Below are 19,551 nucleotides of genomic sequence, written 5' to 3'. Positions count from 1 at the left end.
ACCAGGTGGAACAGACTTGGACCAGATTTTTGGGTATAGTATCGGTTCTAGATCTGAGTCTAATTGGGTCCACTATAAAAAAACATACTCATAAAAACTACATGAACCAAACGTGGACCATACCTGGTAAAACCATATTTTTAAAACATTTTTACATTGAAAATTTGTAGGTCTTAATAGGAACTCGGGTCGGGTCTGGGTCTGTTATAAAATTTCACAAACCATACTGGGATCCATGCATTAAATCGGACTTTTCGGTCTGGACCTTGGTCTTAATAGGGTCTTCTTATTTATCAGGTGTCCATATAAGGTTTGGTTCGGGTCAACCACGCCCATTCGCAACTGACTAAATTCAGTTTTTTTAATAAATAAAAATGCAAAAAAATAGTTTTTAATAGCTTTAATATTATTTTAATATTTTTATGACACATGCCATCTGCTGGTTAAAAGTTAGCCGATTCAATTGGATTCAGTTGAGAATCGGTTTACCTGAATCGTTGTCAAACCAATTCGATAGCCGATACGATTCGGACAACATTGATCCAACCCGTTCACCCACACTAGATCACAACGTGAGAGAGGTGGGACAAATATATCGTCCACTTTTTCAAAATAAAGACATAATAATATAATATTTAAATGGCTAAGATATCAACGATAATTTTATATTTTTTTGATACTATCATTTAAAAGAAAGTATCACCATCTTATCATGATATTTACGTTTACATCACCTATATCTCAAGAAAAACTAGCATATTCTAATGTTTCCATATATCTTTATTTTTTTAATTTTTAATTTATTTTTTGTCAAATATCTTAAAAGAAAGGGAATTTTTTTTACAAGAATTTAGTCGTCGATCAGCTCACATTCTTACCTGGACGTGAGCCGTTCAGATGCATCAGTTGGATGACTAGGATTAACATAAACCCACCAGCCTAAGGTAAGGGTAGCCAACGATCCGGGCACCGCGATGGGCCAAGCTAACTCAGCCCGTCATGGGCCAGCTTTGGGTCAAGTTTTTAGGCCTTGGCTCATTAACTACCGGACCAAAACCCTGCATCTTATATACATGGGCCAGGCTCGGGTCAGCCCATGAGTTACTAGGCCAGGGCCTGAGCTATTTAATTAATTTTTTAATAATATAAAATTTAAAAAAAAATTGGTAGTTGCATAGTAACTTGATAATTATTGCTATTTACTAAATTAATTACATTAATTTTATGAAAACTAAAAAAATAATTAATTGGGTACATGAAAAGTTATTAATTATTAGTAATTATCTATTTAATTGTATTAATTTTATAAGAATGCTAGTTTATTTAAGAAATAAGTTTTTTGACATTTTTTCTTCAGCTCTTTATGACTTTCATCCTGCCAATTACAACTCCTCCGCTGTCATCAAGTTTGGTTATGGATTCATCGAAAGAGTTGGATGATGATACTGATTCAGACTTTTAGTGAAAGATGATAAATTTATAATTCTAATTAGAATAACTGTAATTATTTTTGAATTATATTTTAGTAAGTTATGTTAGATAATGGGTTAAACCATATCAGTGGATTGAAGAAACTATACTGTGTTGCATGGGAAGACTAGAATTTCAAGATATTGTTTTATGTTATTTTGGAAAATTGATGTTGATTTATTTGTTCAAATACAATGCTATGAACGAAATATTTTGCTACGAATTTTTTATTTGAATATTTTAAAGATTATTAGATGTGAAATTAGTATTGTGAAAACATGTATGTTCAAGCAATAGATTGTACGTTGAGGGTACATTAATCACGTGAAAGAGAATGATATGAACTGAATAATTGATGAAGACCTCAAAAAAAACTTTTCTTTTTGCCGTTTGATCATGATTGTCAAAACCGTATATGGCGACGAGTTTGTCCATCAATTTTGAATTTTATCTATATTTTTATTTAATTCATTTATTTTGATATCTTAAAACTTGTTTAAAATAACTTATAGATGGATTTAGGTTGGGCTGGACCGACCCGCTAAACATTGGCGCGGGATTGGGCCAATGAGTCAGGCTTCAAACCAGAGTTTATTAAGAACCGAGTCAAAACTCGTCCCGTTAATAAACGGCATTTCCGAGCCAAACTTAAAACCCGACGGGCCGAGCTTTAAATCGGCTTGGGCCGGACCGGGCAGGCCCAATGCCCACCTCTAATCAAAGGTCCGACCCGTTCACATCATCCACCGCCCCAACGGCAGAGGAGAGGGAGGCTCAAACGGTGGGCTCTTCTTCTTCTTCATCATCATCATCGTCGTCGTCTTCTTGCTGCACAGTAAAGCAATCGAACCCTACATCAGATCACAGTGAGAGTGAGTGAGAGAAAAGGCAATGGCAACGACGTCGAGGTATTGGGTGGTCTCCCTTCCTGTCCAGGACTCTGCTTCCCTCCTCTGGAGCCGTTTCCAGGAAGCCATCTCCCGCAATTCCTTCGATACCCTCCTCTACAGAGTAATTCCCTACTCTTCCATCCACCACTAATTATTTAGGGTTTTCTTTCTTCTTCTTATTTGCCTCTTCGATCTCTCTTTCTCCTCTTCTGAGATTTTGATTCGATCTTAGGGTTTTAATTCGTAGGCAGAACTGAGAATGCATGGTTTATGCAGTTCCACGTTCCGGATCTCAGAGTCGGCACCTTGGATTCCCTCCTCTCCTTAAGCGACGATCTCTTGAAGGTAATCGATCCTTCGATTGTGGAATTCCATTCTCTTTCTCGATCTTTTTTCTTTTTTGGGGTTCGATTCTTATTGATTGTCGATCTTAGAAGGGATGAGTGACTTTTGTGGGGTTTGCGCAGTCGAACAGCTTCGTGGAAGGCGTGTCGCACAAGATACGGCGGCAGATCGAGGACCTGGAGAAGGCGGCGGGCGTTGACAGCGGGGCGCTCACCGTGGATGGAGTTCCGGTCGATTCCTACATCACGAGGTGGTGATCGGGGTTTTCTTGTGTGGGATTTGGATTCGATTTGATTTGGAAGAAGGACGGATGGGTGTTGATGATGGTTGCTGTTTCTTTGTTTGGGGAAATCGCAGGTTTACGTGGGATGAGGCTAAGTATCCGACGATGTCGCCACTTAGGGAGATAGTTGACGGCATACACGTTCAGATTGCGAGGATAGAAGATGATCTCAAGGTTGCTACTTTCTGTGATTAACCTTCATTTGCTTTGGTGAATTGCAAATACTTTGCCATTTTCTGTTGTCCGATTCATTTTTTGGTGTTATCATTGTTCGATTACTTGTGGTGGCGGTGAACCCTGTATGTTGTTTTTCATTTTGAGCGATGAGTGATTGATTCATTTTTCTCCATTGGCAAGTCTATATTTTCTTCTAGTAAGAATTGGGATTTGTAGATATTTTCAGACATCGAATTTGGCCTTACTTTAGCTTAGTCGATGGGTTTAGGTCCGTGTGGCAGAGTACAACAATGTCCGTAGTCAGCTTAACTCGATAAACAGAAAGCAGAGTGGCAGGTAATCTGAAATATATGTGAGTTGATTGTTTAGCTGTCATTGTTTCATTGCTGTTTTTTATCCTGCATCTAACAGTTTCTTCATTTGATGATGTTTAATATGGATATTTTATGCTATGTTCAGTTTGGCAGTCCGTGATCTCTCCGACTTAGTAAAACCAGTGGACATTACTGCCTCTGAGAATTTGGAGACGCTTATTGCAATTGTCCCCCATTTCTCACAAAAGGACTGGTTGTCAAGCTACGAGACATTGACTAATTTTGTGGTGAGATCTTTGTTCGTGCTTCATAATTCTGATGGTCATGTAGACAATATCGGATCAGAAGTAGGAAGTATTTATGATTCAAATGTGTTGTTTATTGCAAAATATACCGAATTCCTGTTTCCGATTTTATGTTTGCATTGCACTTTGCAGTATATCAATGAGTTCTTGGTTTTCTTGTTGTGGGAGATGTGATAACCCATGTACACAAAATCCACATATTTCTAATTCTGGCATGCTATTTGTTGAATCTCTAAACCATTGATTCTCAGTCTGGGAAATTCTTAGAAACAAAAATCTTTCAAGTATAGAAAATATTTGTCCAAGTGTGATAGTCAAATCAGGTGCTTCCTCCTTTAGATGGGTTATTTTGGTCATTGCACATCTATAGTTGCAAATCCATCATAATCAGAGTTATCACTTTCCTCTTTGCAATCAAGCTTCTCATTCTCTACTCCTCTATCACCACTTATCTTGGATCTGCAAATGATTTACCTTTATGTTGAAGTTTGGTAGTCCTTTTCCTTATCAACCTCAGTTCTGTTCAGCTACAGTATGTCATCATCGTCAAACATGAGAACCATACACCATCCAGTAGCCAATCAATGCATTTTTTTATTTGTGGGAGTCTTATAATGCTCGTCTTAGTTGATGTTTGTATTCAATTTAAACAAGATCATTTAAAATTTGTTGCTTCCCCGTGTTGCTTTTATTTTACTTATATATAATTATGATTGTTCAAAAAGTAAAACAATAGTTTGATATTTATATGCTCATGATACTAACATGGCAAAGACACATATAGAACTTGCATTAGCAGCCCTAAATCATAAAATACTATCCAGTTTGTGTGCTACTAGTTCAAATTCGTTCTTTTGTAGCCAATTTCTGATTGGAGAGATCACCCTCAAGCTATGTCGCATGGGTACTCCATTTTGGCCCCCATACCGTGTCCCCTTATATATTAATCGCATTGAAAACTTCATAAAAATGTCCTTGTCCCTGTATCGGCAGTCATATCCTTGTGACATAAAACTCAAGTGAGGTCCATGACTTGGATGCATGTTGCTTCATCTCACCAGTTGTCACAATTAGTTAAATTCTTTAAGTATTTATTAATATCAATCAAATAGGATAAAATCAATTATGTGTTGGTTTGGTGACAATAAAAATCTAAGAGATGAATAATTTACCTAAAATTTGTAGAGTATTCAAGCTAATATCATTTTTAATATCACAAAGGAAGGAGTCAAGGTTAAAATTTAAATAAAAAGAAACTTCTATTTCCTGCAGCTCAACTATCAAAGGATCATGTTCAATGAGAGGAAAAGGTTGACACCTGAAACTTTAGTTTCATCACAAGAGAGATCTCTGTTACTGTGTGCAGTAAAGGGCTGGGTCAAACATGAAATTTGTCAAATTAAAAAAATAAAGACCTGAAGTTTTATTATTTTTTAACATGAACTGATCATATGTTTAGTGTGGTTTGCTTACAGAAAGAGGAAAAAGTGGTTCAGGAGAAAATTGTGATTATAAATGCTCATATTATGCTGATTGAATCTGGACACTATGATGTCGTTAGAGCAATTTTTAGACTGTTGTTAAGGAGGATAAAGAATGATATGTCCTTATTGGGGTAAATGCAAGATGACTACATAAAAACAAGTGAATGTAAAATATTTTGTTGTTTCCTAGCATCGATCATTGATATTTCGAGTTGGCAGTTAAAGACTGGCAACAATATCAATTTCATAGTAAACTATATAAAAAAATAGCTGGTTATAATAAGTTTCAACATTTTGATTTAGGGAACTTGGAATAGATCCTAGAGTTGGGGGCAAATGTTATGTCATCATATCACATGTAAGAAAAGTGTCATGAGACGAGTCGTACTATAAAAAAAATAGAAATAAGCAAGAAGAGATCATTAAATAAAAATTTGTTTACGTGATTTGCACAAAAGAAAAATGAGAATAGTCCTAGAACCCTTGCTAAAAGAAAATGTAAATCATGTATAAGCAAACAATAAATAATTTAGAAAAAGTGTGACTGAAAGAATTAGAGCACAATTAAAATTCATAGCTAAATACTTTTCACATTGTTGCATGCAGATATAAGACTATTATGTCAAAGTAATTGGCATAATTGAAGCACAATGTTATTAGTTAGCGTCAATGTTGTAAGATGCATATGGTAACTCGTATCATAATTGTTTAAAATAAGTACCATAACATGTGAAAAATCACAAATATATATTTAAAAATTAAAAAATTCTGAATATTTTATAGTGCAAGAAATAATGCTACTAATTACAAAATAAAGCCAAAATATTTCATGACAATAGTAATAAGCCGCATAAAACATCAAACACCTAAGAATCAGGATATTAGTCATTAATGACGTCCATGACTAACATGGAAAATACAGATTGTCAATTATTTTGAGTATCAAACTAGCAAACTAATAAATTCAAGAACTCACAACACAGTGTAAGTTACATGGGAAAATACAAACAACGAAGTCTTTAAGACTTAAAGTTTTACAATCCAGATTTGCAAACAAAATAAAATATAGAGGATGTCCATCATCATCATCTTCTTCATCTCCCTCATTCTCATAAATATTATAAGTTTGTCACCAACATATGAGTTATTCTCATTGTTGTCCTCGGTCGTTCCTACTACATTAATCCATTGCATGTCTTCTTTATTCAGCCTGCTAAGCTCTTCTTGAACCCATTCAAATACATCGAGATTTTTTGAGATTAGAGAGAAGGGTAGAATTTTGCATATGGTTTTCATAGATGTGGAGAAAGTATACGATAGTCTTTGGGAATTTAATTTGGTCAGTGTTAAGGAAGAAACAAATCCCTTATAGATATATTAAAATAATTCAAAATATGTATGCAGGAGCAGTTACAATTATTAGAACTACATGTGGCGAGACAAGGTTGTTTCTCATTAGGGTTTGACTAAGTCTAGGGTTTGCTTTAAGCCCATACCTTTTTGCTTTAGTTATGGATGAAATAATGTCTTGTATCCATTTAGAAGTCGCTGGGTGTATGTTCTTTGTAGATGATATAGTACTGGTTAGACAAGATAGAGACAATATACAGAAGTGACTAGAACTTTGGAGGAACATGTTGGAGAAAAATGGTTTATGAATTAGTAGAACAAAAACTGAATATAATGAGTGTAAGTTTAGTGCAGAAGTTAGTGATAACAATGTCATTCAAATACAAGTGATGCCTATTCAACAATGCCATAAGTTTTAGTATTTAGGGTCTATATTACAACAGAATGAGGGATTTGAAGAAGATATCACTAATGGGATCAATGCTGGTTGGGTTAAGTGGAGACAAGTGGTGTGCTATGTGATGAAAGAATACTTCTACGATTGAAAGGATGTTTCTACAAGACTACTATAAGACTAACACTATTATATGGAGCTGAATGTTGGGCCACAAAAAAACGGCAAGAAGACATAGTGCATGTTGCAAAGATACGTATGTTAAGATAGATGCCGGGGGTTACAAGAAATGATAAAATTAGAAATGAATATATTAGAATGCTCCTCGGAGTTGGACCAATAAAGGATAAAATAAGTGAATGTCGGTTAAGATGGTTTGGACATGTTGCACGAAGACCTCTCGCGGTGCCTGTGATAAAGATTGACGTGACACAAGTAGGAGTTAGGAAAAGAAGAAGACCAACGAAGACTTGGAAGGAGGCAGTTAGAGGTGAAATGAAAGATTGGAAAGTGACAGCTCTAAATAAACAGGAATTGAGAAACATGACTTGTAAAGCCGGCCCCATGTAGTTGGGATAAGGCTTGATGTTGATGATGATGAATAAAAAAAGCCTACCTATCATGGGATTTTGCTTGCCAAGACATAGGTTAGGCCGAGATATGCATATGGAGAACAGAAAGTATGCATACTATGTCAAATAGGTGCGGGTGTGGATGTATGTGTATATATATATATGTGTGTGTGTGCGCGCATATATATATATATATATCTTAGTTGTCATAAGTGGTGCCTAGGCGGGTTAGGCGCAGGGTGATCGCCTAGGTTTATGGGTCTAGGCAGTAGGGCTTTGTTTTTCCACCTAGGCTGCCTAGGCCGCAAGGACATGGTTGTCATTTTTTATTCATTTTGTCTCTTTCCTTTTTTTCTTGTTCTTTCTCTCGCCTCAAAAACATTCTTTTTTGTTCTCTCGTTTTCTTCTTCTTTTGCTTTTCTTTTTTACCTTATTTTTTTTCTTCTTCCTCCTTTCACCCCTCCTTCTCTTTTTCTTCCTCTTCCTCTTTTTCTTATTCATTTTTCTCCTTTTTTCCTTCTTTTTTTTCTTCTTTTTTTCTTTTTTCTTCTTCTTCCTCCTCTTGCCCCTCCACTCTCTTTTTTTTCCTTTTCTCCCTTTTTTTTTCCTTCTTTTTTATTTTTGTTGTTTACATGTATGCATGCGTTTTTGACACACACACACATATATATATATAAAATGTGAGAACGTGGTTCATCCTGTCCCCATTTTCTTTACGTTACCATTAAGACCCTCCAAATATCAAAGTTTTAGGTGTTTTATGCTCACTTTGAATCATTAGATGTGTTTATCAGTACTTATTTATTGAGAAACAAGATTTGATGTAAAAATGTGAACATTATCATGAAATTTTAGTACGATATCAACCCATGATTTTTTTAACTCTTTAAAATACACATTTAAGCATAAAGATGCTTAATCAATTATGTGTTCTCTATTCAACAACAATCCTAAACACATCTAACGGTTTGGATCGAACATAAAACATCTAAAAACTATGATTTTTGGAAGATCCTAACAATGACCTAACGAAACAGGGGGCATGATAATCCCCACTCTCTCTCTCTATATATATATATAGTAATTGGATGGTGTGCTCCAAGTTTTGGTGTATGTTCAATATTATGCAATTTTATGAATTTTGTGGCATGTTATAGTGAATTACACACTTTATCCATAGTTACAATCATATGTTTGTTATTAAATTTAACTATTTATTGTAATATTTTTTCTTGATGTTTTATTCTTTTGGTCCCGCCTAGGCCGACTAGTCTCGCTTAGGCACCGACTAGTCCTTTGAGGGGTCTTCCGCCTAGGCTTTGACTAGTGCTTTTGACAACTAAGGTGTATATATAATATATATGTATATATAATATAAATAATATAGATAAACCTGGACTTAGTTAGGGTACAAAATCTACTTTTGGTCAGAAATGGACCTCAGTGTGGTTGACTTCACCTGACACAAAGGAAGCTATGTCCAAGTGTCTCACCCACATCGGTGCGGGTGCGATGCGAGTGTGTTGTCCTGTTAGAAGAGTTTGTGTTACATAGCATGCATAACATAAAATTGAAATAGGGATTAACTACTAATTTTTTCAGAGATCTTATAAACTATTCTATTTCTTTTACTTTTGCCTAAGAAGATCCATATCATCTCATCCCTGAATTATTCATCTTGTTTATGTATGCTTGATGACCTCCTTTAACTTCTAACTTCATATATCTGAGAAATTTCTCAACTTATGGTGATAGTGGAGGACTTGCTTGGCCTCCTTTATCAACAACTTCTAGTCCCAGTGTGCTTCTTTTCATATTTCCCTGCGAATTCACTATCTCACCTTGTATCTCGCATGGAACAAGAGTGTGTGACATTACATGGTCTCTTTTGTATATAAGGTGTTGTTTCCTCTTTCTCCTCTTTTAGCTTGTGAAATATAGTTTGCATCATATGATACAGTATGGGTTTGGGTGCGGCACCCGATGCAGTCAATAAAACCCAGGTACGGTCAACCTGCACCCAAGGTTATCTTTGTCCAAAATGGACTTGATTACAAGTCGGGTTTGAGCTCGACCCGAGCCTGAACCGACCTTGCTTGAACCCGACTCGTGTCGGGTACCGAGCCTGACCCGCCCCAACTTGTTAGCTCGTAATGGCTCTGCAAAACGGACCGAGCTAAGCTCGGGCTCAACAGGCACAAAGAGAGAGAGAGAGCTCGATGGGGTGGGGTGGGCCTACCAAGCCTTATATTTATATCCATAAAAGATGGTAGAAAATTTTCTTTTTCTAAATTCCCTTCCACTTCCCTTTGCCAAGTCTACTTTACAAATTATTTTCATTTAGAAGTAATGTTGGGGGATGAATTGGAATATATGGTTCATTGCTCCCCTTTGAGCCAATTAGAAAAGAACAAAAAACTGGGATCAACACCATGAAGGAAATTAAAGAATGCCTTTAGTAACAATAGACAATACCACTAGCTGACTGAACAAACTTGGTGTTAGTACCTGTATAGTCTTTAATTCATATTCATATAGACTTGGCCCTTCATAATTATGCTACTTTCTTGTGGTGCATGAGTTCTAGGAAATCACCTACAAGGTCTCTGCTCATTTGGTAGGGGTGACTTGTGAATGTCACCAAGTTAATAGGATGTCACACGCTCGAAACCCATGGATGGCGTCCCTTGGCGCAAGGTCGAAGCTGGGTGTACTCCCCCAAGTGGGCAGGGGGACCTTAAGGGTTTACCAATCGGTGGCCAGCCAATGTGTGGTCAGTGATTTGTGAGGGGGGGGGTTCCCTTGGATTATCTAGAAAAAGGGAGTTCTAGGAAATCCTTAGGGTGTGTTTGATTGCTTGTCCAAGATTGGACGGAATAACAAAACATGTAGGACAAAACACATGTTTTGTCTGTTATGTAACAACTGCACTTCGTCTAGCGTTTGTTTCGACTGAACCATGAAGTTGTGTTCCTTGTGTCCAGCATTTGATTTTTACATCGTGCAGGCAACTTGGACCAAGGTTGTGAGACTAGGAAGCGAAAGTGGGAAACGATATGGGAAGCGAGAGTGGAAGCGGTAAACGATACGGGAAGCGGAAGCGATGCATTTTAAAATGTATAGGAAGTGGGAAGTGAGGAATAAAAAATAAATAAATATAAGAATTGAATGGGAATCAAAATGAAACATAAATAAAAACTAAAATAAAAGTGACAAATATTAAATTTCATGTTTTTTTAAAGTTGAGCGAGAGAACATATAAAAAGAATAGATGAAGCATGTGGAAAGCATATGAGAAGTGTGAGGGAATCGAGATTCTCATCAAGTTTCGAAAGCGAGGAGTATTGCTCTTTCGAAGCGAGTTTCCCACCTATCTAAGAAACTTCCAGTAACTCTGACTTGGACATATAGGATAATGAGTCGAATAACTTCGTTTTGGATCGTACGACACGACTCGATCTGCCCCACCATATAGGTGTTTTAGCATGTTTATTATGAATTTTAGCCCGAGATATTGATCTTGGATTAGATCTAAATACCAAAAAATGTTTAAAATTTGGGTAATTTGATAAAAAACAAAAAAAATGATATATTTTTTATATAAATGCTTTAATTGGTATCATATTGGATCTAATTATGAAATTTTTATCAAAAAATTATGGATTTTATGCCCGAATATGGATCTCAAACTGGATCCAAGTACCAAAGAATGTTTAAAATTTGGCTAATTTGAGAAAAAAATAACAATTCATATTTTTATATATAAATGAAAAACCATAAATAAATCATAAAACCCTAAAATGAAAGAAAATAATTAATAAATAAACCCAAAATCTTTAAACTATAAAAAGAATAAACCATAAAATTAAATATAAAAATCTCTAATTCAAAACCTAATCAAATACAAGAAAACCCTAATCAAATTAACTATAGAAATCTCTAATTAAAGAAATTTGATTCAAATCCCTAATCAAAGAAAATCAAAGAAAATCAAAGAAAATCAATGAAAATCAAAGAAAAAATCCCTAATCAAATTAACTATAAAAAGCCCTAATTTAAGAAATTTGATCCAAAGCCTTAATCAAAGAAAATCAAAGAAAAACCCCTAATCAAATTAAATATCAAAATTCCTAATTAAAGATATTTGATTCAAGGCCCTAATCAAAGAAAATCAAAGAAAATCAAAGAAAAACCCTAATCAAAGTAAATATAAAAAGCCCTAATAAAAAATATTTCTGATTCATAGCCCTAATCAGAGAGAGAGAGAGAGAGAGAGAGAGAGAGACCAGGGTGCTGTCGCCGGTGGCCTTGCCACCTGGCTGCTACACAGGGGTGAGAGAGAGAGGGTCGGGGGTAGAACCTGTTAAAATATGTAATCCAAACTTGTAACTTCGTATATATATTTTACATATATAAGGTAATACATATACATATATATAGTATATGTATATGTATCTACCTATTATATATGTAAAATATATATATAAGTCTATCTTTAGTCTTAGGGGTAGTTTAGTCCTTTTTACACATATTCTTTTTCGAATATGTCTTGTAATTTCTTTTCCCATTTTTATTTTTCCTTTTTCTTTCAATAAATGAGTTGTACCTACCTTGGGAGGGGCCCAACACACTAGTCGTTGGACCCCTCCAACGGTCACATTTGTGACCGTTGGAGGGGCTCCAACGACTATGTGGAGCCCCTTCCAAGGTCTCCTTTAGCCCTATAAATATGGGCTCTCTCCATTGTATTTGCAAGAAGAGATTTGGGATTATAGCCCAACCTCTTTAGTGTTTATGAAACTTATGGGTGCAAGTGCACATTTGTGATTCGGTGTGTTGTGTTCGTTGTGCACAAGTGTTCTTGGGTGTGTATGTTCACACATTTATTCTTAAGGTTGTTGCGTTATCGGCTAAAGTATCTTGTTGAAGATACTTTTACATGGTATCAGAGTCTCGTTGAAGAAGAAGAATTGCGATTCGCCTTCTTTTGCATTCCTCGGGAAGCGTGCCTTCAAGTTTTTTGAAATCAAAGAGGATCATCTTCTTCGAGCAATATTTTAGGAGCCTCTTTTGTCAAGAAAGACGCAAAGAGTAATTAAGGTACATACTATCTCTTGCATTCTTTCCTCTCTAATGGGCGAAAAAGACTCCCATTTCTCTCTTGGGTTTAAGCTTAATGGCTCAAACTATCACGTTTGGGCCGGTAATATGGAAGCCCATATTAAAGGAAAGGGGCTTTGGGGTTACGTTCATGGATCCATACCGGAACCGGAACCGGAACCCAAGATTACCATTGTTGAAGGAGGGGATATTAAGATCCTTGAAGGGGATGAAAGACAAAAGGCCCTTGAAGAGTATTCTAAGAAACATGATGATTGGGAAATGAAGAACTTCAAGATCTTATCTTGGATTTTCTCATCCGTTGAGACCAAGATAAATGCCAACATCATCAAATTTAAAAGGCCTTTCGAAGCTTGGGTATATCTTGAGAAAATGTACACCTCAAGAGATCTATCCCACAAGTACTTTCTCCAAAAGAGGGCTTTGACTCTCCAACAAAATGACATGACCATTCGGGAGTATTTTGCCGAATTATCCTCTATTTGGGACGAGCTCGCTATTCTTGAACCTAAATGGAGTGGTGAGGCAATCGAATTAAGGCACAAACAACTTGAAGAAGACCGGTTCTTCAATTTTTTAAATGGCCTTAGACCTGAATTTGAACAAGTCCGGTCCTCTCTTCTCTCCGCCTTCACATCCCCCTCACTCGAAGATGTTATCACCAAGCTAAGTGGTGAAGAAACCCGTATGGGGATTGACAAAAATAATCCTAGCATTCTTGTTACTTCCTCTACTCAAGAAGATGGTGAAATGGCTAATGCCGTGTCAAGACCGGGAAATAACATGAGAACCTATAGACCTCCTCATTTCAAGAATCAAGGTCAAGGAGGAAATGATCGGTATGGCAAAAAAGATTATAGCAAAGTAACTTGCTATCATTGTAAAGAACCCGGACATATCAAACCCTTGTGTCCTAAATGGAAGAAATTGATTGCAACGGCTATGGCATCTCAAGTTGAAGAACGACCCTCTTTATCAAGTGAGTCTCTTTCTCTTCAACAAATCGTGGAAGCCCTACAACCTCTTCTCAAGGGAGGTACTTCCGGAGCCGCTATGTCCTCTTCCCCCGGTAAGACATCTTGGCTTTTAGATTCCGGGGCATCCTTTCACATGACCCCTAGTTATTGCACTCTTTCAAACTTTTCTAAAAATGCTTTTCCATCTTTTGTATCAACCGCGGACGGTACATCTCTTGAGATTAAAGGAATAGGTAATTTTGAAAAACAAGACTTCTTTGTTCCAAAAATTCGTTTTATCCCAAACCTTAACCTAAATCTTCTTTCCGTTTCCCAACTCTCGGACCATGGTTGCGATATAAAATTTTCTTCTAATAAATGTTGGATACAGGATCGCCAGTCCGGGAGATTGATTGAGGAAGGCTCTAGAAGAGGAGACCTCTACTACGTAGATTTTCTTCAAGTTCCCAATAGTCAATTTTGCAACGTCGTCCAAAACAAAGACATTCATGTATGGCATAAGAGATTGGGTCATCCCAATATTGTTAAAATCTCGTATTTGCCTTTTGTTAAACATATTTGTAAAAGTGAATTTTTGTGTAATGAATGCATTCTTGGGAAAATGAAATGTTTGCCTTTTCCTCAAAGATCCATGTTTACGACAAAACCATTTGAAATTGTCCATTCCGATGTATGGGGACCGGCTCCGGTAATGTCAAAAGGAGGTTTTTCATATTATGTGATCTTTGTGGATGACTATACTAGGTTTTGTTGGATCTATTTCCTTAAACATAAACATGAGGTTTTTTCAACTTTTAAAAGCTTTCACATGATTTCAAATCAATTCAATGGATGTTTAAAAATCTTTAGGTCTGACTCTGGAGGAGAATACCTCTCAAATGAATTTAAGAGTTATCTTGAAAATTTTGGAATTCTTCACCAAAAATCATGTTCGAAAACCCCGCAACAAAATGGGTTAGCCGAACGAAAGCACAGGCACATCATTGAAACCACTAGGACTTTGCTCATTTCTCAAAACATTCTAAAAAATCTTTGGGCTGAGGCAGCCCTTACCTCTGTCTATCTCATAAACCGACTTCCATCGAAAAATTTAAACAAAATTTCTCCCTTTGAAAAACTGTATGATAAGGAACCTGATTATAGCAGGTTAAGGGTCTTTGGGTGTAAGTGTTTTGTTCTTACTGATAAGAATGACAAACTTTCTCCAAAAGCCATTCCTTATGCCTTTCTTGGCTATTCTGAAACCCAAAAGGGGTTTCGTTGTTATGATATCAAAAGTGATAAATTGTATGTTTCCAGAAACGTGAGTTTTTTGGAAAATGTTAGTGGGTTTGAACGTTGTGACCCCCATAATGAAAATATGGATTATTCTTTTTTATTTGATTTATTGAATAAGGACGATGATACTAGTGATAATGAGTCTGATCAAAGTAACCCGAATGAACTTGAAACCGAGGAAAACATCTCCTTATCTCCTTCGTCACATCAACCTATTGAATTACCTAGAAACCCTATCACCTACTCTCATAGAGATCAAAACAACTTTAGGAGTGCTCTTGACAGATATAATGATGCCAGTCCCAGTGCCTCTCAGAATGAAGTGATCCCTCGTAGAACTGAGAGAAGTAGAAGGCCTCCTTCTAGGTTCATTTCCTATGACTCTTTCTCACCAAGATATAGAGCCTGCCTTAGTGCCATCCACTCTTATATAGAACCTAGAAATTTTGAAGAAGCACGTAGATGCCCTGAATGGATTAATGTCATGGACAATGAACTTGAGGCCCTGAGAAGAGCCAAAACTTGGGAGTTTCAGCATCTTCCTAAAGGTAAGAAAACAATAGGATGCAGATGGGTTTTTAAAGTAAAAACTAAAAGTGATGGATCCCTTGAAAGGTATAAAGCTCGATTGGTTGCAAAAGGATATAGTCAAGAATATGGTATTGACTATGAAGAAACTTTTGCTCCTGTAGCCCGTATGGTCACTGTTCGATGCCTAATAACCGTTGCCTCTATCAACAAGTGGAACATCTATCAAATGGATGTTAAAAATGCCTTTTTAAATGGTGATTTAAGTGAAGAAGTTTATATGGATGCTCCTCCTGGAATGGAGGCTCCTGAGGGAAAGGTGCTTCGTCTTCAAAAGGCACTCTATGGTCTAAAACAAGCCCCCAAGGCTTGGTATGATAGATTTAATTCTGTTATGATTGAAAATGGCTTTTCCTCTTGTTTTACTGACACTGCTCTATTTGTTAGAAAATCCAATGCAGGGATTGTAATTTTACTTTTGTATGTTGATGACATGCTCATCACTGGGAGTGACTCTAACGGGGTTAAGAGTATAAAATCTATCTTGAAGGATAAATTTGAAATGTCTGACTTGGGTTTTCTAACTTATTTTTTGGGAATTGAAGTAGCATACTCTCTTAGAGGATATTTTTTATCTCAAACTAAGCTTGCCTCTGAGATCATTGACAGGTCAGGTATTACGGATGAGAAGCTTTGCGAAACTCCTGCGGTTGTAGGAGCAAAGATGAAAATTGATGATGGGGTTCCACTTTTGGATCCTACACCCTACAGACAGCTTGTAGGATCTCTGATGTATCTAAGTATTACCAAACCAGATATATCCCATGCAGTCCACACTGCAAGTCAGTTTCAGCATGCGCCTACATCCGTTCACATGAGTGCCATCTTACGAGTCGTAAGATACATAAAGGGTACTCTAAATAAGGGAGTTTTTCTATCTTCTTCTTCCGATTTAAAATTAATTGCTTATACTGATTCTGATTGGGGAGGTGACCCAAATAACCGTCACTCCACCACTGGATTTTGTGTATTTTTAGGTGACTCGCTGATTTCATGGAGATGCAAGAAGCAACAAAAGGTGTCACTCTCCTCAACAGAAGCTGAATATCGTGCCATGGCAACTACTACCATGGAGATTGTTTGGATTCATCAATTGCTTGAAGACATGGGAGTCACAATTGAAGGGCCTACCAAGCTGTGTTGCGACAACAAGAGCGCAATCTACATTGCGAAAAACCACACATTCCATGAGCGGACCAAACACATTGAAATGGACTGTCACTATGTTCGCGAAGCATATCTCCGAGGAGTCATTGATCTTCCTTATGTTACGTCCGAATATCAGTTGGCGGACTTCTTTACCAAAGCCTTGTGTGCTCCACGGTTCAACTTCCTTCTTGGCAAACTATCGGTCATCCTGCCCTAAGTTTGAGGGGGGGGGTGTTAAAATATGTAATCCAAACTTGTAACTTCGTATATATATTTTACATATATAAGGTAATACATATACATATATATAATATATGTATATGTATCTACCTATTATATATGTAAAATATATATATAAGTCTATCTTTAGTCTTAGGGGTAGTTTAGTCCTCGTTGTGCACAACTGTTCTTGGGTGTGTATGTTCACACATTTATTCTTAAGGTTGTTGCGTTATCGGCTAAAGTATCTTGTTGAAGATACTTTTACAGAACCCCCCTCCCCCGACATTTTTTTTTAATCTGCATCCCCCCTGTCATGTTCTCAGCATAACGGTGTGTGGGTGGGTGGGTGGGTGTGTGTGTGTGTGTGGGGGGTGGGGGGGGGACGCACGTCCACGGTGTCCCGCGATAAAACTCATCCGTATGGACATGTTTTCCTTTTGGCACCTGTCCAAGTGCATTCTAAAGAGACAAAGACACGGGTACCTCTTATACATTACTAAATATGTGATTCTGATGAAGCATAAATCCAATGGTGCTACTAAACCATATCGATCTGAAAGAACCTATATCATGAGTTCAGCAATTATCTTTCATGTAAATGTAAGCTGTTTTTGTCAAGATTCTGCCATGATTTACTCTTGATTTTCTTTTTCTGTTTCTTAAATTTGGTATGAGTGGATCATTTTCATATCTTACATACATTCTTGTTAATTAATTATTTACAAAACTGATATTTGTGTAGGTCCCAAGGTCTTCCAAAAAATTGCACGAGGACAATGAATATGCTCTTTATACTGTCGTTTTGTTTCGTAGAGTTTCTGATAACTTCAAAACAAGTGCTCGTGATAAGGGATTTCAGGTAAACGTGTTTTTTATGAGTACCTGAAGGAAAAAAAAGGTTGTCATCCAGTTGAAAAAACTGAATTGGTAACTCAATTGGGAGGTCTTGCTTTAATCAAATCAAATCTAACAAATTTCATAATTAAGTTGTTTTTGCTTTGATGTTTTAGATTTTACAAATGTCTGGAAACACTTTTTTATATCATTTTTATGTGTATGATTGAGTTTTTTATATTTTCATGTGATTTAGATTCGAGATTTTGAATACAATCCAGAAACACAACAGAGCCAGAAGCAAGAGTTGGAACGGTTGATTCAAGACCAAGAATCAATGAGAAGCTCTCTCCTCCAATGGTGCTATACTAGTTATGGAGAGGTACACACTTTTGTTAGGTTTAATACTTAATATCCTATATTGGATGTCTGTGATCTGATAAAGCGTAAGTTCTTTTTACTTTCTCTATACGTGTGGAAATTGACATGTCATGCAAAAAGTGTGCTAACCTAGTCAATTCTGGCCTGTTGGCACTGAAATAATACTGAAGGACTGGGTAGTATCGTATATTTTATCTGAACTGATGTTGTGTAGTTGGCAGGCATTGGATGTGGACAGTTCTTTAAATAAAAACTCCAAATTAACTTTTCATATATGTAAGCGCTTCTTTGTGTTTTGTAAACTTGAATATTAGTTATAGAGGAATTGCTATTGTAATGAGATATGCGGAAAAACAAAGAGTGCGATAAGCACTTACAATGTCCACAAAGGGACAACACAACATAAAAATATAAATGTCTCTTATTGAAAAGAGAGAGAGCTCTCAAGAGTAAAGAATACAAGAGGGGTTCACCCCTATATATACACAAAAAAAAGGAGAGTGAGGGGTGGCCTTATGGCTTTAAAAGAAGAGCCACATAGGGGGCTCCCCATGGAGTCGTTGGGAGCCCCCAACGGTCACAGGGGCCTCCATCGACTGCATGGTGGGGCCCCTTATGTGGATAAAAAAAACAAAATAAAAAAGAAGAAAATAAAGTGCAAAAATAAATACAAAATAAAGGGAAAATAACAAGTACCCCTATCGGGTACTTGTGAAATGACTAAAATACCCCTATTGGGTATATTAGACAATATATATATATATATATATATGGATTACATGTATTTTAACACCCTCCCTCAAGCCTTACGGGGATATAACCGAAAGCTTGTTAAGGAGAAACAAAAAACGAGGAGCGTCAAGGGCTTTAGTGAAGAAGTCCGTCAACTGGTACTCGGATGTGACGTTATTAGAATATATTAGAATGTGGGCTGGATATGGATCCATTCAATAAAGGACCCATATCCGTTCCAGGTTTTGTATTTTAATGTAATATAAGTTACTAATACAGGGGCACTTTTGTCCATGTATACATTATTGTAACCCTATTAATGTTAATAGAGTATTAACGCAGCCTGTGTGAGAAAACAAAGCTGCCGATTCCCAACAACAACAAATCTCTCTCTCTCTCTCTCTCACACGTCTTTGATTTATGCAACAAATCTGACATGGTATCAGAGCGCAATGAGTATGATGCATGGTTGTAATTTGCCCATTAGTCTTTGGATAAAAGCTTTTCATACTGCCACTCATGTGATAAATCGTCTCCCTATGCCTATCATTGAAGATCTGTCTCCCTATTATGTTCTCTTTGGTGCACATCCTAATTATGATGAGTTACGAGTTTTTGGATGCACATGTTATGTACACATTGACAAATCCATGAGAACTAAATTTCAGGACAAAGCCTCTATATG

General features: G+C 36.7%; 1 protein-coding gene across 1 annotated transcript in view; it reads left to right on the top strand.

The window, feature by feature from the left end:
* Positions 1-2,218: 2,218 nt before the first annotated feature.
* LOC149851501 (V-type proton ATPase subunit C-like) overlaps positions 2,219-19,551 on the top strand; it is a 29,405-nt gene continuing 12,072 nt past the window's right edge. The window contains exons 1-8 of the mRNA XM_090000951.1: positions 2,219-2,481; positions 2,637-2,705; positions 2,828-2,955; positions 3,063-3,162; positions 3,434-3,501; positions 3,625-3,766; positions 17,662-17,778; positions 18,010-18,135. Of these exons, the coding sequence (XP_089857077.1) occupies positions 2,362-2,481; positions 2,637-2,705; positions 2,828-2,955; positions 3,063-3,162; positions 3,434-3,501; positions 3,625-3,766; positions 17,662-17,778; positions 18,010-18,135 (870 nt within the window). The 5' untranslated portion in view covers positions 2,219-2,361. The remainder of the gene's footprint in view (positions 2,482-2,636; positions 2,706-2,827; positions 2,956-3,062; positions 3,163-3,433; positions 3,502-3,624; positions 3,767-17,661; positions 17,779-18,009; positions 18,136-19,551) is intronic.

Source organism: Nuphar pumila, chromosome 1 (genome assembly GCF_984573655.1).
Source record: "Nuphar pumila chromosome 1, dmNupPumi1.hap1.1, whole genome shotgun sequence".
Classification (NCBI taxonomy): domain Eukaryota; kingdom Viridiplantae; phylum Streptophyta; class Magnoliopsida; order Nymphaeales; family Nymphaeaceae; genus Nuphar; species Nuphar pumila.
This window is presented reverse-complemented; position numbering and strand designations above follow the sequence as displayed.